We start from the raw sequence: 16569 nt of genomic DNA on the forward strand, positions 1-16569 counted from the left end.
TACATTTATTATGAGTACACGTGCACTTTTGGTGGCAATACGGAATATGCCGAGTTATTCCGATTGTAATTTGGATTTTCGATATAATTTTTCTAAATATATTTATAATGATAGTGAATCGACATTTATTGTGTATGTTAAATATAATATAAAGATGTGTATACATTATATTATAATTGTTTGTAAAATACTAACGATTTCGCGAGATTTGATGAAAACCGCCATATTTGGAAAAACGAGAGAACTTGCGGCGCATTAAGCCGGTTATGTTTAGAAGATTTACCGCTAGCTGGGTTTTTGTCGCTTGCTTTTAGAACGACATCAAATCCCGTTATACTACATTTTGAGTCAAATCAAAGCTGAAGAATTTAACAATATGGATGACCCAGATAGTATTCCGTCTTCATTTAACAGCACCGATACAAGTCGGCTCTTGAAAGAATTGAAAGCCTTGAAAAGTCAGAATGAACTCGACAGGTCGTCGGGTTCAGGTGCATATTTCACAATAATTAAATATATAAACTTCGTTAGTAGTAACACGATGACATTAGCACTCACAAAGAGTCCAGGACCTCGGTCAGTGTTGTGCGTGCTTATTTGTAACATTTTTATGTGACATGATGATGATACTGATTCAGTGATAGCATCGGGTAACATCACACGTCATAACTAACAGAAAATGAGGGGGTCTCCCTGCTGTGACTAGCCCAAGTACTCCGCAGTTCGAGCTAGATGGACATTTGGATGGTTATGATCACTCTGCAATTAGATAAATGTATCTAGCGAAAACATGGTAGGCAAAGATTCTCGCTCTAATACAACAACAATCCTATGATTGATGCTAAATATTACATTGATCATTTTCTAGTTCGCTGATAACAAATACTTGACTTAACCACAAATGCACACTACAAACCTGACAGAACCCCCATTTAATAATGTCCTGGTTAAATACATTCAGCCATTCTGTGTTTTTGCTATATACAGAACTGTCTAGCTTTCAAACGGCAGAGTACTCTGGCTAGGGTCTCACAAATGTGTCAAGGATTGCCAACAAGACATTTTGGTACTAATATTTACTTTCAAGTTGTTTGCCATAGGGTATGATGGGTAAAGTTGCATCTCCGAAATTCATAAAATTTTAATGGATATATTTTTATAATATTCCTAAAAGTACATGAAATTTCAAAACATTTAAAACCCATGACTATAGTCGCTCTTCGCACCCTTCTTTTGTCTTTGTACACAATAAATATAACTTGAAATCCATATTTTTTAATTACAAGATTTTCTTCAAACACAATCAGTGCATTTTAAAAGCCATCTTTGCACTATGAAATAAAACCATCGTAGGCTATGACGTCGAGCATACCATAATGATGTCATAGCTTACAATGGTTTTACAATTTCAGAGTGCTAAGATAGCTTTCAAAATTATGGGCCCAGGTGCATATTTAGTTTTATCATGCAACCATGATAACCCGTACCTGATAATTCAAAGTGTTATCATGTCACTAGGAAATGAGTTGTGCGCATGACAAATGTTTGCTCAGTTTTCAGGTAGATTGTTTTCTCTATTTTTTCAAACATCCATTTACAGCAATAATTGTTGAACTGCATAAATAAATATAACATTTACACTTCCTGTAACATCAAATTAAATTACCTCTTATTTTTCATTTCTCCATTATTCGCTCCCATTCGGAACTAGCCGGCGTTTTTAATTAAACATTTTGAAACAAAAATGCAAGTAGCTTCCTGCAAAGAATGTTTACATTGGGAACAGCATCTGATGTCACAGTCATTTGCAGATCTTCAGGTAACATAAACTTGAGTTTATTTTCACAGAAAAAGTTACAAAAATTGTAATGTGTGACAAAAGACTGAAATATACTGAGCGTCATTATTGAAGGGTCACTCATATCAGGGCTTCTAGAATTTTATAAAAATCCACTAGCCATGGGATCAGTGATTTTAAAAATGTACTATCCATGGTTAAATATTCACTAGCCCTACTTTAAATAAATACAATTTAACTACCGTATATCTTTGCCTATAAGTTGATTTTTTTTCATCAAAAAATTATTTTGTAACATGGGGGGTCAACTTATAAGAGGGTAAAAAAAAATCACCAAAAAATATTACCGTTTTTGGGATTATTTTACAAGTTTTATTGTTGAATTATGCCCTGTATTTATACTCAAATATGTTAATTTGACAGGTTTGTTTTTTATAACCTTTTTTGTGTGCATTAGACCGGTTTGGGCTATGCGAAAAGGCGTGCGATCTCACTCGCATGCCAAGACAGCAGTCCACGAAGTTAAAATAACGGCCATCACTAATAGCAAAAATGTAAACAATACTAACTACCTGTTGCCAGAGTTTATTTTGAAATCTGATCATTGGCATTAATCGTTGTTCAAACAATCTTTTGTCGATGATTAGATTCATGAATATTAATGGGCTTTCCCTTAAATTAGCTTATACTGGTCTCTGCAGTTCACTAGAGCAACAGGGACACACATCATTTGGTACAAAAACCAGTGTACTTTCTAGAGTTACTCTTCCTCATATATATTAATATGGCGGCAAAACGTGATTAACTGATGATACTTTCAGTTTTATCGTAGTGATCTGTTGTAAGTGTTGATAAATAAAATTGTTGTCTGTGCACAAAACCATGCTGTACAGTGCCATACAGTAACAGTCAAACAGCTTTCACTATCAACTAAAGGAATATTTTGTTTTGATGCTATGTAGTTTGATTGGAATATTGCGATATGTACAAAATGTGAAAACCGAAGTTTGTAAAATAATTTTCTTTTGTTCAAATATTGTACATTATTGTTCTCATGTGCTGAAAATAAGAAATACTTCAATATTTATAAGTTGTTTTTCATGGGTTGACTTATAAACGGGTCAGTAAAAAAATACGTTTTCAGGGCTTGAAATTAGGGACTCGACTTATAGTCAAGATCGACTTACAAGCGAAGATATATGGTAGTAGTAATAATCAGATATGTCGCCTAAAGAGGGAGATTGAGCTTAAAAATCCTTAGATTGGGTTGGAAAGAGGGGGCTTGATATTCATATTTACAAAATATGTAAATTCTGCATTTGACAAGGGTTTTTTTTTTCCACTAGCCGTCGGGCTAGTTATAGTAATTATTTACTAGCCCAACACTGAATATCACTAGCCATGGTAGTGGGGCTACCATAATCTAGAAGCCCTGCTCATATTGTTAGTACTACACATGTTAACGGTATCCGTCCAACACACTAATTATGGCCTTCGTGAAGTGAGGTTTCCTAAGTAGCATTTGGATTTCAATGTGAGTAATGGTAATTCTGGTTATAGGCGACAACAAAATGGTAAAAGTTGTGCAAACACATGTACCCCAACAAATGGGTTGTCTCAACGCACCCATGTCTGAAATTCTGTATGTTGTGCCCATGCAATGTGTTCTCACCATGGTTATAAAAGTGTGCATGATTGTCATCCACGTATTCACGCACACTTCAGTTGAAAATGTGTCGTGTTTTGATGCGCAGCAAGCCAGTAAACAATGTTATATTGCAACAGTTGTAAATATTCAGTATAGAGTCGAGCCAAATATTTTGAAGAAATGTGCACGGACTGCTGGGGAAGGCTAAATTATCTGCTGCTATTTTATTTCTAAAGGAATATATGTAGACATAATATTTGATTGGCTGTAATTTTACATATGTTGAAAAAGTTTCAACGTAAACAGGAATCCGACTTCCAGTTACCTCAGATTTCAAAATATTGTCCCCTGGTATAGCACATACCACAGCATTTGATGTACCAGTCGTGGTGCGCACTGACTGGAGCGTTATAAATAATGGAGTTACCTGGCCAGATTTAGTACGCCAAATCGCCAGACAGCATTGTTATGGGTGTAAGGAGATGAATACATATGCATGATTTAAAATGTGAATTTATTACAAAAAGAAGTTTACTTCAGATTAAATAATTTTTTCAAATAAAACCGTCATTAAAACCCATAAAACACAAGTAAATTGGCAAGAAAAGTATATTTGTATGTGCTTAAGGGTGTTAACTTAAGCTATAATAAAAACTTAGTTTAAAAGATCATTTAGAAATTTCCACACCCATGGACCAAATACCATGGAATTGCCCTTACGCACTACTGAGGTGTCATATACCTTACCTTTTCTCTCTTTAGCAGTGAGCTGAGTTGGGATGTCATTGGTAGACTTGTGCAAAGTTTGAATCCAGTTAAAGGCAGCTTGGAGCCCTTATTGTTTAAAAGTTCTGTATTTTGTTTTCTGTTTTCAGGTTCAATGTCTTTTGGAGTTGACATCTCAGGAGGAGGGTAATGCTTTTTCTTTTTCATAAATATATGTACCATTTTAAATTTATACTAGTTAGTATTTAGAACTCTAGATTAACTTTAACAATAAATGATGTCGCATTAATTTAATTGTATATTTATTGTTTAATATTTCACTAACGTTTGTTTTGAAAACATTGCATGTAACTTTCACTTTCACCAAAATCATGCAAGAAGATGACAAGATGACATAGCCCAGTGGTGAAGTGCTCGCTTGATGTGTGGTCGGTTTAGGATTGATCCCTATTGGTGGCCCCATTGGGCTATTTCTCGTTCTAGCCAGTGCTCCACAACTGGTGTAACAAAGGCTGTGGTATGTACTATCCTGTCTATGGGATGGTGCATATAAAAGATCCCTTGCTTCTAATTGAAAAGAGTATCCCATGAAGTGGTGACAGTGGGTTTCCTCTCTCTATACTTATGTGATCCTTAACCATATGTCTGACACCATATAACTGTAAATAAAATGTGTTGAGTGCATCATTAAATAAAACATTTCCTTCCTTGTACAGTGCCGTGCAATGACTAAAATACACAGGATTCAAGTACATTGAATAAAACAATGGAATGTTTTGCCTTTGTATTTGATTTTCCATCTTTATATAATGCCATATATAGCTTGGGTCATTGAAATACCTGGAAAATTAAAATAGTTTATCATTAATGTTTTCTCGTTTAAACTGAGCAGCTGTAATTTGATTAAGATGGCTGAAAACACCTTGTATATATACAGAATCTAAAGATGAAAATGTATTTAAAATGTAATTCTAGTCCATAAAAAGACACTTGTTAGTTGGAAACAATCGACGGCATACTCGAGACAACAAAATTGTTAATATTTATTGTTTTCTTCTACAGTGATGGACAGGTTTCCGGGGAAGGATCTCATGGACAAACAATGACTCAGCTCATGAGAACAATGTACAGTTCAGCTCCTCTGCAGAAAATGTGAGTTTGTTTTGTTCGTAAACACGGGTCTTGAACTTAACGATGGCCCCAACAGTATTGCTGTAGTTGGACGGGAATTGCCATAGATCAGAGGCTTTGCCGATGTCATTATTTTTGACACAGGATAAATATTATTGCCGTCGGTTGAGGGAATCATTTTTGCTTTTTAAGTTATGTATATTTGTTGTAATAGTTTTGCCGTAGTCTCACAATTGCCACAGGTGAGACATTTTACCTACCACAATTTTTTTTTTTAACAAATTCTGAAGGTTAACAAATTCTCACGTTCTAGTCCTGCAAACCTGTGTGCTCAGACAGAAACAATTTTATAATGCCCTGTAGAACAAGTGAATCATTTGTGTTTGTCCCATCTGATATGTGCTTGTCTCATAGTTAAACAAATCTGCTAACCTGACGCTTGAGACTTAGAGGTTTTTTTAAGGTAAGCTAATTACAAATTCTGCCTTGTTATGTGTGACCTAACAAAACGGAATGCAATAAAATTGGTGCTCTTGATTATTACTCAAGATATATGTACGTTTGTTTTTGAAGTAATTTATTAAGAAGTTTATTCATCAATTCATATTTGGCAAATAACACCTAAATCTGTCTTAGTTTACAGTATAAAAGCACACATTTTTGTCTTTATTGTGATTAAAAAAATTTTTTTTTTAACTGATTACAATACAAAAAGCTAAAAAGTAACATTTCATGAAATCCTGGAAAGTGATGGAATTAGCAAATATCATTTTTCAGGCCTGAAGAATCATTGAAGTTTGAAAAATGAAAAATTATTGAACATTATTTTTTCCTCATTTAAAATAACCACAGCTGCCAACTACTATGCTTTGGGTGTAGTTTACTACGCTTAGTCGAGGTTTGTTACACTCATGCCCAAATTGCTACACTCAGTTGAAAAAAATCCAGTATTATACACTAATGAAAACCAGTAATAAGTTTTGCAACCGATAAATATAACTGGATGATTAGTGTATTTGGCCAAAGTTTCTACTAACGAATTATGTTTTATTTGGCAGTACATTTCATCTTTATCACAAATTATAGGTCTATAGAGTACAGTTGAAAAGCGGGCGATTTCTGGTAGTTATACTAAAAATTGAACGTAATCTTGGAATACAGTAACTAAAAACAGAATTCCTCATTTCTATGGCTTTTTTTTTATTTTTTTATTCCAACATATAAAAATATAATTTGCGGCTTAAGAACCATTGTTAAACAGTTCTAGTTAGATGTATTCAATAACAGACATGTAGTTTTACTGTAGGCCGACCCCAGTGTTGCCTACTATAACACCTTCAAAGAACTGTTCTTTAGATGTGTTATTCTTGCATGCCATGAATATAGAAAATTTCATGTGAACGTATGCCAGTTAGGAATAGAGTAATTTGAATTTTGACAACATTCGTTACATTTCGGGTATGTCCGTAGCCCTTATCCAATGACAAGCGTTATCTATGCTAAAAATAGCATGACCCAGTCTTTTGCGGTTACTATGACGTAGTTATTTGGTGGGGTTTTTTGCTGCTGTTTATGACATTCGGCCATGCTACACTCAAATATCATTTGCTACGCTCAGCTTGTCATGAATGCTACTCTCACTTGTGGTGAGGGGTTGGCAGCTCTGAATAACCCATGAAAAGAGGCAATTTGCATTAAGACATTGTTATACTAGTGTTATGTTGAAGTCGTAGAATTTGGTTTATAGCAAAGTGTATGAAGCATGGCTTTTTGTGATTTGATTGCAGTCTACTTCAAGGCAATGACGATCAGAACAGTTTCAGCGTGTATGGACGAGATGTCGAAGTCATTCTGGGCGGCTCACCGGGTGGGGATGCTGGAAGTAACAAGGTATTGAACAGAGAAGTGAAAGAATATCTAAATGTATGTCTTTAAAGGCCCACACCCTAGTTTCAGCCCGTGAAAATGGACACTAAGTTTTTTTAATCTACAAATCTGTAACACATTTGGATATGGTGATAACAGAGAGAAGCTAAAGTTTGTGATGTTTAAATGGGGAAATACCATCCAAAATTAACAAGAACTTGTCTCCATAACCATTACTTCTCAGACGAATGTGCATTTTTAGAATTATGAAAAATGCATTTTGGGGTATTGCAAAATCCTGAATGACCAGAACCACTTAAGGTGTACTGAAATTAAAATTCTAAGTAATAAAATGTAAGTACTGTATTTCTAACTTAATTTATCAACAATGACAATAGTGAAAAATATGTCGTAGTGTTTAGAAACTAGTCTGTCACTTTAATAACACACTTTTTTTTAAGTCTTGCCAACAAATATTTTTCCTAGACCTTTGATCAACAAGAAAAATGTATTCACATTTTATTACCTAGTGATCCTTAGTTTTAATTCCCATTGTTTTAAAACAAATTAGGAGGTCTTTTGCCAATTAGATTTTTTACTTTAAGGTGAAGATAACTCCTGTGGTGAATTATGACTGGGAGTCGAAGTATTATTTTGGAAACCTCATAGCTGTACACAGGGACAACCAGTATGTTGCTTACGTTTTGAAGGGTAAGACATATTCTTTGTTACTTAACTGTCTTATGTTTTGTTGTGCCTTTCATCTTTGAGATAATTAAAACACAATTGTATACTGACAGCATTCGATCTTACCGCACCAATTCACTTAGCATTTGACAAGGTGATGCAGGGATGTGGGTAGGTCAGTACCTCATAGTTGGTATATCAAAGGTCATGGTATGTACTATCTTGTTTATTGGAAAATGTATCTAAATATTTGTTAGGAATAGCCTAATTGACAGCAACTGGTCCAAATTTCTCAGCTCACATTAATTTGCCACAATGTTAACAGTTGTTTCCCCAAGATGAACATTTTGATGCATCTCAACCTATGTTGGACTAGCTAAAAAATTAGAAGACGTTTTGGCTCTGCTGCTATGCTATAATTTTTTTTAGTTGTGTATGTTTTGTTTTTTGTTATTATTTTTATTTAGAACAATACATATTTGCAAATTAAATAAATATAAATAATGGATTTTGATCTATCACCTTTTACGTAATTGAAATTGAATTGTATTTTCACAGTATTTTGAAATGTTTATTAATATTTTACAATTTTTGATTTAGGAAAGGTAAATGGAGTGGTGCGAGTGTTACACCGAAAAAACGCTGACCGAATTCTTTTAAAGTATTTTGACGGTGTCGTCGTTGACGTGGCGTTTGCACACACTGATGAGATTTTGTTGGCTGCTGTCGATGAAATGGGAAACGTTTTTGTTTATGACCTGGCGGAGAAAAACAGTAAGATCATGTATCCTTGACATGCTAGTGCGATACGATGGATACATTATGTTCAGAACGTAACTGGGTCTAAGCAGGGCTGACACTGGAACAAATTTTGGTTTAGCCAATTTTCATAAATGTAGAGTATCTCTTTGAAAATCATTAAAATGTGGTTAATTTGAGGAATATTTTATTAGCCAAAGTCTGAGTTTTGTAGCCATTTTGTATAAAAATTAGCTATTGGCTAATTTGGCAATGTACAGGGTGAGCCCTGATCTAAGGGGTGGGATGTGGGAGAACACCCTCAATGGGAAACTGGTTTTCCACATCCCTATGAGTGCCACATGACTAGATGTGATGTTCACGGATGATATTTTTACATTCATGTAGAAATGAATAAACTTACATTGCTAAGGCTAGACCAGTGAGATGTTGTAAAGTGAAATAATTTGTTGGATGTTAATTGCGCATCACTTTGAAGGGACATTCCTGAGTTTGCTGCATTGTAAGATGTTCAGACTAATCAAATATTTCTACGATTAAACTTACATATTAAATAAATTTTCTTGTTTAGAATATCAGTGTCTGTATATTCAATGTGTTTCAGGTTGTCTCAAAATTTGTTGTCAAATAATTTCGTACGTACAAAAAAACACATTTTAGGACATAAAATGAAATTTAACTTAGTACAAATTTTAAACGACCAAAAACACGTTTAATATACAGCCACTAATATTGTATGCAGAAAAATATATTTGATATGTAATTACAATCGTTAAAAAGTCTGTTAATCAATAACATCTTAAAAATTACAGCAAACTCGGGAATGTCCCTTTAAAATGTAGGGGGGGTAGGGAGGGATTATAATCATTCATAAAGAATGAATGAATGAATGAATGAATGTTTAACAACACACCAGCACAAAGAGCAGCATTCTTTTTTCTTCTTTTTCAAAAATAAATATTCAATGTGTATTACCATAAGTCTTTTTCTTTTCTTTTTTTAAAGTAGTGAATACAACAACAGTCGGAGAGTAGGAAATCACAGGGCTAATAAATTTCATGTAATAATTGTTATTTATTACAAAATAACGGGGGTTTTGCTAGTTTTGAAGTTTAAATACTTGATTTGGCGAAAAAAATATGTGATGACCGGACCGGCCTAGCACACCGTTGTGTCTGTGATTGTTTTCTCTTAACCTGCCAAGAAGCTCTGTGGTGCTGCACGTGAAGCGGCCAAGCAACAGTCTGCCATCGGAGTACCATCGCATCATCTGGTGTCCGTACATCCCGGAGGACTGCGACGAGTCCATGACCGACGTCTCCACACAAGATGCCTCGCGGGTTTTCGTTGTCACGCACAATGAACAGGTGAACATGTGGCTAGAAAGAGGTGTCAGCATATTGTCTGTTATATTACTAATTGTCAGATATCTCTACATTCTTTTTTACGCATAATGAACAGGTGAACATGTGGCTAAAAAGAGATGTCTTAACATATTGTCTGTTATATTACTAACTGTCAGATATTTCTACATTCTTTGTCACACACAGTGAACATGTGGTTAGAAAGAGGTGTCGTCAACATATTGTCTGTTATATTACTAACTGTCAGATATCTCTGCATTCTTCTTTGTGATGCATAACGAACAGGTGAACTTGTGGCTAGAAGACGTGTTGTCAGAATAATGTTTGTTGTGTTATTAATTGTCGGATATCTTTGCATGCTTGTGACACAAGCAATATGTGTTTACGGATGGTTATTATGTTTTTCACATCATTTTAGAAATATTATTCTGGTTCTGTATTGCAAATGGCTGACTTATATTTCTTTATTCATTGACAGATGAATGGTTTTTCAGTTTAATTTCGTGGTGTTTGTTACAAGAGCCTATTACATAATGGTAACTGTCAGAAAGAATGTTTTGATTAATTTCAGAAAGTTATAAGTAATTCAACAATTAATTTGATGGTTATGATGATATAGTGATTGTCATCATAACACCAAGAATGGGTAGATTGTGTGCGTGGGTGGGTTTGAATGGCGTAGAATGTACATCTAACTTGATATTCATTATTGGTGAAATAACGTGTGTTGTTTTTTTTAGGCCGAGATCTGGAGTGTTGACATGGTAACGAAGGAATACGGCAGTGGGCCTCTTCTTTTGGAGAATGTTGACAATGGCGTCATCTGTATTTCCAGCCACACTAAGGTATGACACTTCATTTGGACATGTAGTCTTAAGAAATAAAATATTATAATTTATTATCCACATAGTTCAAGATATTCAGGGAAATATGACCAGTATGACACACATGTGTCGTGATGATTTCACGTGCACAACGAATGACGTAATTTTGTGAAGCGATGTCATAACCTAATGCGGCTTCCTCAGTGTAGACACTTAATAAAATGACATCATTTCGAAAAATGACGTTTCATCGTCTCTTTTTAGATACATTTGAAACATTTTGACATGGTCCTAGCTTGTTGTTCATGAAAATAATATTTTGGATAATGTGGATAATAAAGAAATTATTACACTTTTGTGTGAATTGTAATGATTTTATGAAACTTTTGTCAATATTCATGTATTGCTCTCGATCTTGCTCGGGTAATACAATAATCTTGACACTCGTTTCATAAAATCAGTAGGAGACACAAGATCTCTATATATTCAGTTTTGTAAGTAGGCATATTATAATTTATTGTTATCAATTCTGGTCTCTTACGTGCAGATGTCTCTTGTGGCATCATTGTTTGGTCAACTGAATAATTAATGATTGGCGAAAAATAACTAGCAATAACAATATCGGATACTATGACGTTTTTGGAACGTTAGTCAGTTACTAGTTCAGTGATTAAATTAAAATCGATTATGGGTAATAAATAAGAGTCTGTGTCAACACTGGATCTCATTTCAGGCAATTGTCGATGCAGCATTCTCCCCTGATGGGACTGCGCTAGCGACCGCTAGTCTGGATGGAGAAGTCAAGTTCTTCCAGGTCTACATGCAGGAGACCAGATCTCCGAGGTAACTGGTGGGTGGGCAGGCGGACCATCCTTCACTGGTCCTGTTAGTGTGGTGGGTGGGCGGGCCATCCTTCACTGGTCCTGTTAGAGTGATGGGCGGGCGGGCCATCCTTCACTGGTCCTGTTAAGAGTGGCGGGCGGGTGGGCCATCCTTCACTGGTCCTGTTAGAGTGGCAGACGGGCGGGCCATCCTTCACTGGTCCTGTTAAGAGTGGCGGGCGGGTGGGCCATCCTTCACTGGTCCTGGTAGAGTGGCGGACGGGCGGGCCATCCTTCATTGGTTCTGGTAGAGTGGCGGGTGGGCCATCCTTCACTGGTCCCGTTAGAGTGGCGGGCGGGCGGGCCATCCTTCACTGGTCCCGTTAGAGTGGCGGGCGGGCCATCCTTCACTGGTCCTGTTAGAGTGGCGGGTGGGAGGGCCATCTTTCACTGGACCCGTTACAGTGGCAGGCAGGTGGGCCATCCTTCACTGGTCCCGTTAGCGTGGCGGGCCATCCTTCACTGGTCCCGTTAGAGTGGTGGGCGGGCCATCCTTCACTGGTCCTGTTAGAGTGGCAGGCGGGTGGGCCATCCTTCACTGGTCCTGTTAGAGTGGCGGACGGGCGGGCCATCCTTCACTGGTCCTGGTAGAGTGGTGGGCGGGCGGGCCATCCTTCACTGGTCCTGTTAGAGTGGCGGGCGGGCGGGCCATCCTTCACTGGTCCCGTTAGTGTGGCGGGCGGGCGGGCCATCCTTCACTGGTCCTGTTAGAGTGGTGGGCGGGCCATCCTTCACTGGTCCTGTTAGAGTGGCGGGCGGGCGGGCCATCCTTCACTGGTCCTGTTAGAGTGAGGGGCAGGCGGGCCATCCTTCACTGGTCCTGTTAGAGTGGCGGGCGGGTGGGCCATCCTTCACTGGTCCTGTTAGAGTGGCGGGCGGGTGGGCCATCCTTCACTGGTCCTGTTAGAGTGGCGGGCGGGCCATCCTTCACTGGTCCTGTTAGAGTGGCGGGCGGGCCATCCTTCACTGGTCCTGTTAGAGTGTCGGGCGGGTGGGCCATCCTTCACTGGTCCTGTTAGAGTGGCAGACGGGTGGGCCATCCTTCACTGGTCCTGTTAGAGTGGCAGACGGGTGGGCCATCCTTCACTGGTCCTGTTAGAGTGGCGGGCGGGTGGGCCATCCTTCACTGGTCCTGTTAGAGTGGCTGGCGGGTGGGCCATCCTTCACTGGTCCTGTTAGAGTGGCGGGCGGGTGGGCCATCCTTCACTGGTCCTGTTAGAGTGGCGGGCGGGTGGGCCATCCTTCACTGGTCCTGTTAGAGTGGCGGGCGGGTGGGCCATCCTTCACTGGTCCTGTTAGAGTGGTGGGTCACATGGTTAGAGCCCCTTGTCTCAGTCCATTGTATTCTTTCACTTTCACAGGGTATTCACAATTAGTATATCAAAGGCTTGCCTATAAAAGACATTTGTGTCTTGCCGAGTTCTTCACATTTTCATTACTGTATATTGCAGTTGCCATGTACTATGTATATGTAACTGCCATTGTGGTTTTGTGAACGTTCGTAGAGATATAGTGAGTTGTCAAAGTGATTTGGTGTTTTGGGTATGTATGTAACACACATCACAACTCTACTGACTATTTCTTAACCGATTTTGCAATATTGTGAAACTGAGGGAATTTGCAGTGTTTCCAATATCTTTTTAAAATATCACCGTCTCCGCATTTCAGTGTTTTATTTTACATCACTGCCTAAAACGACTCACTTTACTTTTATTTTGTATTCAGTGTTTCTTTTATCAATTTAATATATACTATATCTGCATGGTGAAAGTTGTGTTGAGGTACACAAAAATTAACAATTTTGTTTGTCATTTCAGATGTCTGCATCAGTGGAAACCTCATGACGGAAAACCCATGTCATGTTTATTCTTCCTAGATGACCACAAGAATCTGAGTGGAGAGTAAGTGTTTCAGTCTTTAACTAAACCCAAGTCCTGTCTGTTGTATGAGAATCTCAGTGGAGAGTAAGTGTTTCAGTCTTTAACTAAACCCAAGTCCTGTCTGTTGTACGAGAATCTCAGTGGAGAGTAAGTGTTTCAGTCTTTAACTAAACCCAAGTCCTGTCTGTTGTACGAGAATCTCAGCGGAGAGTAAGTGTTTCAGTCTTTAACTAAACCCAAGTCCTGTCTGTTGTATGAGAATCTCAGCGGAGAGTAAGTGTTTGTCTTTAACTAAACCCAAGTCCTGTCTGTTGTACGAGAATCTCAGCGGAGAGTAAGTGTTTCAGTCTTTAACTAAACCCAAGTCCTGTCTGTTGTACGAGAATCTCAGTGGAAAGTGTTTCAGTTTTACACATACTATGCTAATCAGTGCAGTAATTTTATATATTATAGAATAGCCCATTTAGGCCTATTTTATGTAAAATATAGGCTAGAAAACACCTGTATGTTAATAAAAAATAATAACAACAATGCATGTAGTAAATAGTTCTTTGTCTCTCTGCAGATATGTTGTGAATAACGGTAAATGAAATGTGTTGAGAGCATCATTAAATAAAACATTTCTTTCCTTCCAAAACCCCACATCCTGTCTGTTCTTTCACAGTAACCTCTGTGGAGAGTCAATCTCCTGTCTGTCCTTGCTAGAATGTTAACATGCAAGTGTCTTGATTTCAGTGCCCAGTTCTGGAAGTACGCTGTGACAGGAGCGTGTAACAACCAGGAACTCAAGGTGTGGAGCTGTGAGTCGTGGAACTGTCTACAGACATTAAGGTATGCACACCTGTGTTGGAGCTTCCTTTAGCCATCACCATGTTATGTGTGTAATGTTGTTTTTTAGTATACCTGTGTAATTACAGTTAATTCTGGTGGTGGGTTAAAATAAAAGTAAAAATAGTTCATAATCGTCTGCTGACTTAATATGCAAGTAAATTCATTAATAGATATCAAAATACATGTTACAAATGGGTGAAGATATTTAATGTTGAGCTGAAATTGCCGTATAGGACATTTTAAAAATTCAATAGCTCCACAAATACCCTTACCCGCTACTGACCCTGGTCGGGCTGCTTGTACTCTTGCACTTGCCAAGCACAGGCAGTCCCATCTTCCACCCCTCTGACCTGTGCTGTCCTATTTGTGAAAAATGCATATACAGGCTTCTTATGCATCCTGGACATCCTGGAATGTCCTTGAATTTTATTATTTTAAAATTCAGGCCTGCAATGTCCTGGAGAAAGCATTAAATTTTATTGTGTTCTGGAAATTTATGCCAAAAATGTGGTGGGTTTTATTTATTTAGAACAAATTTTTGCATCTTTAGTTTTGTTGTTTTCATAACCTGTATAAATTCAGACAACAATTACAAAAACATTCATTGATTAACATTTCATGTCCTGGAAAAATAAAAAAATGTCCTTCAATTTTATATTTTTTTCAAGTGTAAGAACACAGCAGATTTCCTCTGAAGATTAGGTCAAAATAAACAAATGTTTGATATTCAATAGCTGATATACTGCTGTCGTTAACAAAAACCCACTAAAAAATGTCTGTTTTGAACAATTGTTTTTTTTATTATTATGTACAGGTTTGATACGACACCGGACGTTCAGTTCGATCTCACTCTGAAGGCTGGCTTGGATCTCAGTGCTAAATACCTGGTGCTGGCAGACAAGAACAGAATGGTATCATCTTCTGATTAGATTGCCTAGTAAACTGTTTAGTTCGTCACATCGAGAAAATATAATTTCTTCATTTAGACATTTCAGTATAAATAATAATTCTCTTATGACAGATTTTAGAGTTCGTGCATTGAATATATGACCAAAACGAAATGGGTCACTAGAATTTGTTCTAGCATAACCCATAAATAGATTACGCCGATTTTCAATTCTCTGAGAAGCCTGCTCTGTGGATCAAATGTCAAAATGACCATATGTTAGACACTAAATGAAATGTGCTGAGGTGGTGTTAAACAAATTTTCAATTCTCTGAGAAGCCTGCTCTGTGGATCAAATGTCAAAATGACCATATGTTAGACACTAAATGAAATGTGCTGAGGTGGTGTTAAACAAATTTTCAATTCTCTGAGAAGCCTGCTCTGTGGATCAAATGTCAAAATGACCATATGTTAGACACTAAATGAAATGTGCTGAGGTGGTGTTAAACAAATTTTCAATTCTCTGAGAAGCCTGCTCTGTGGATCAAATGTCAAAATGACCATATGTTAGACACTAAATGAAATGTGCTGAGGTGGTGTTAAACACATTTTCAATTCTCTGAGAAGCCTGCTCTGTGGATCAAATGTCAAAATTACCATATGTTAGACACTAAATGAAATGTGCTGAGGTGTTGTTAAACAAATTTTCAATTCTCTGAGAAGCCTGCTCTGTGGATCAAATGTCAAAATGACCATATGTTAGACACTAAATGAAATGTGCTGAGGTGTTGTTAAACAAATTTTCTTTTCCTTCTACAGGTGTTATATATTTTACAAATTCACCAGGATGATTCGGGCACAGCCGCTCACATCAGCTCAATATCGGAATTTCTGCTTGCTCAGCCATGTCTGTGTTTTGCAATACTGAGTGCCAAATCACAGAGACTTAAAAAATCACTCAACGATTCTCACTTGGACCTCATTACTACAGGTAAGAGATTTTATCAGTTGGTCACAAACATTAACCAAGGTTGTTTTTCATGCCTGTTGAGTCTTGTTAAAATGTTGGGCGGGGAGGTGGTTAATGCAAATGGACTAAATTGTTTGATTATCTAAATCGTGGTAGTGTTGTCTTTGATAAGGACAAACATTAGTGTTTGCCAGTTTTAGGCAATATATATGGGATCGAAGTATTGTTGTTTATAACATAACACTTTTATTATAGAGACACTGAATTAAAATGTAGTTTTAGTCGTTGGACACATCTTAACTTTGCACTAAACCTGCA

General features: G+C 37.3%; 1 protein-coding gene across 2 annotated transcripts in view; it reads left to right on the forward strand.

The window, feature by feature from the left end:
- The first annotated feature begins 217 nt into the window (after nucleotides 1-217).
- LOC121388326 (enhancer of mRNA-decapping protein 4-like) overlaps nucleotides 218-16569 on the forward strand; it is a 32551-nt gene continuing 16199 nt past the window's right edge. Inside the window, exons 1-13 of one of the 2 annotated variants that reach the window (XM_041519623.1) lie at nucleotides 218-491; nucleotides 4322-4358; nucleotides 5235-5324; nucleotides 7091-7193; nucleotides 7775-7880; nucleotides 8457-8640; nucleotides 9820-9982; nucleotides 10720-10824; nucleotides 11537-11646; nucleotides 13502-13585; nucleotides 14300-14395; nucleotides 15210-15306; nucleotides 16101-16272. In XM_041519623.1, coding sequence (XP_041375557.1) covers nucleotides 377-491; nucleotides 4322-4358; nucleotides 5235-5324; nucleotides 7091-7193; nucleotides 7775-7880; nucleotides 8457-8640; nucleotides 9820-9982; nucleotides 10720-10824; nucleotides 11537-11646; nucleotides 13502-13585; nucleotides 14300-14395; nucleotides 15210-15306; nucleotides 16101-16272 — 1462 coding nt within the window. In that variant the 5' untranslated portion in view covers nucleotides 218-376. Of the gene's footprint in view, nucleotides 492-1020; nucleotides 1067-4321; nucleotides 4359-5234; nucleotides 5325-7090; nucleotides 7194-7774; nucleotides 7881-8456; nucleotides 8641-9819; nucleotides 9983-10719; nucleotides 10825-11536; nucleotides 11647-13501; nucleotides 13586-14299; nucleotides 14396-15209; nucleotides 15307-16100; nucleotides 16273-16569 lie in introns of those variants that run through there. The other variant, XM_041519624.1, reaches the window with a different exon arrangement.

This window comes from Gigantopelta aegis, chromosome 14 (assembly GCF_016097555.1).
Source record: "Gigantopelta aegis isolate Gae_Host chromosome 14, Gae_host_genome, whole genome shotgun sequence".
Taxonomy (NCBI): Eukaryota; Metazoa; Mollusca; class Gastropoda; order Neomphalida; family Peltospiridae; genus Gigantopelta; species Gigantopelta aegis.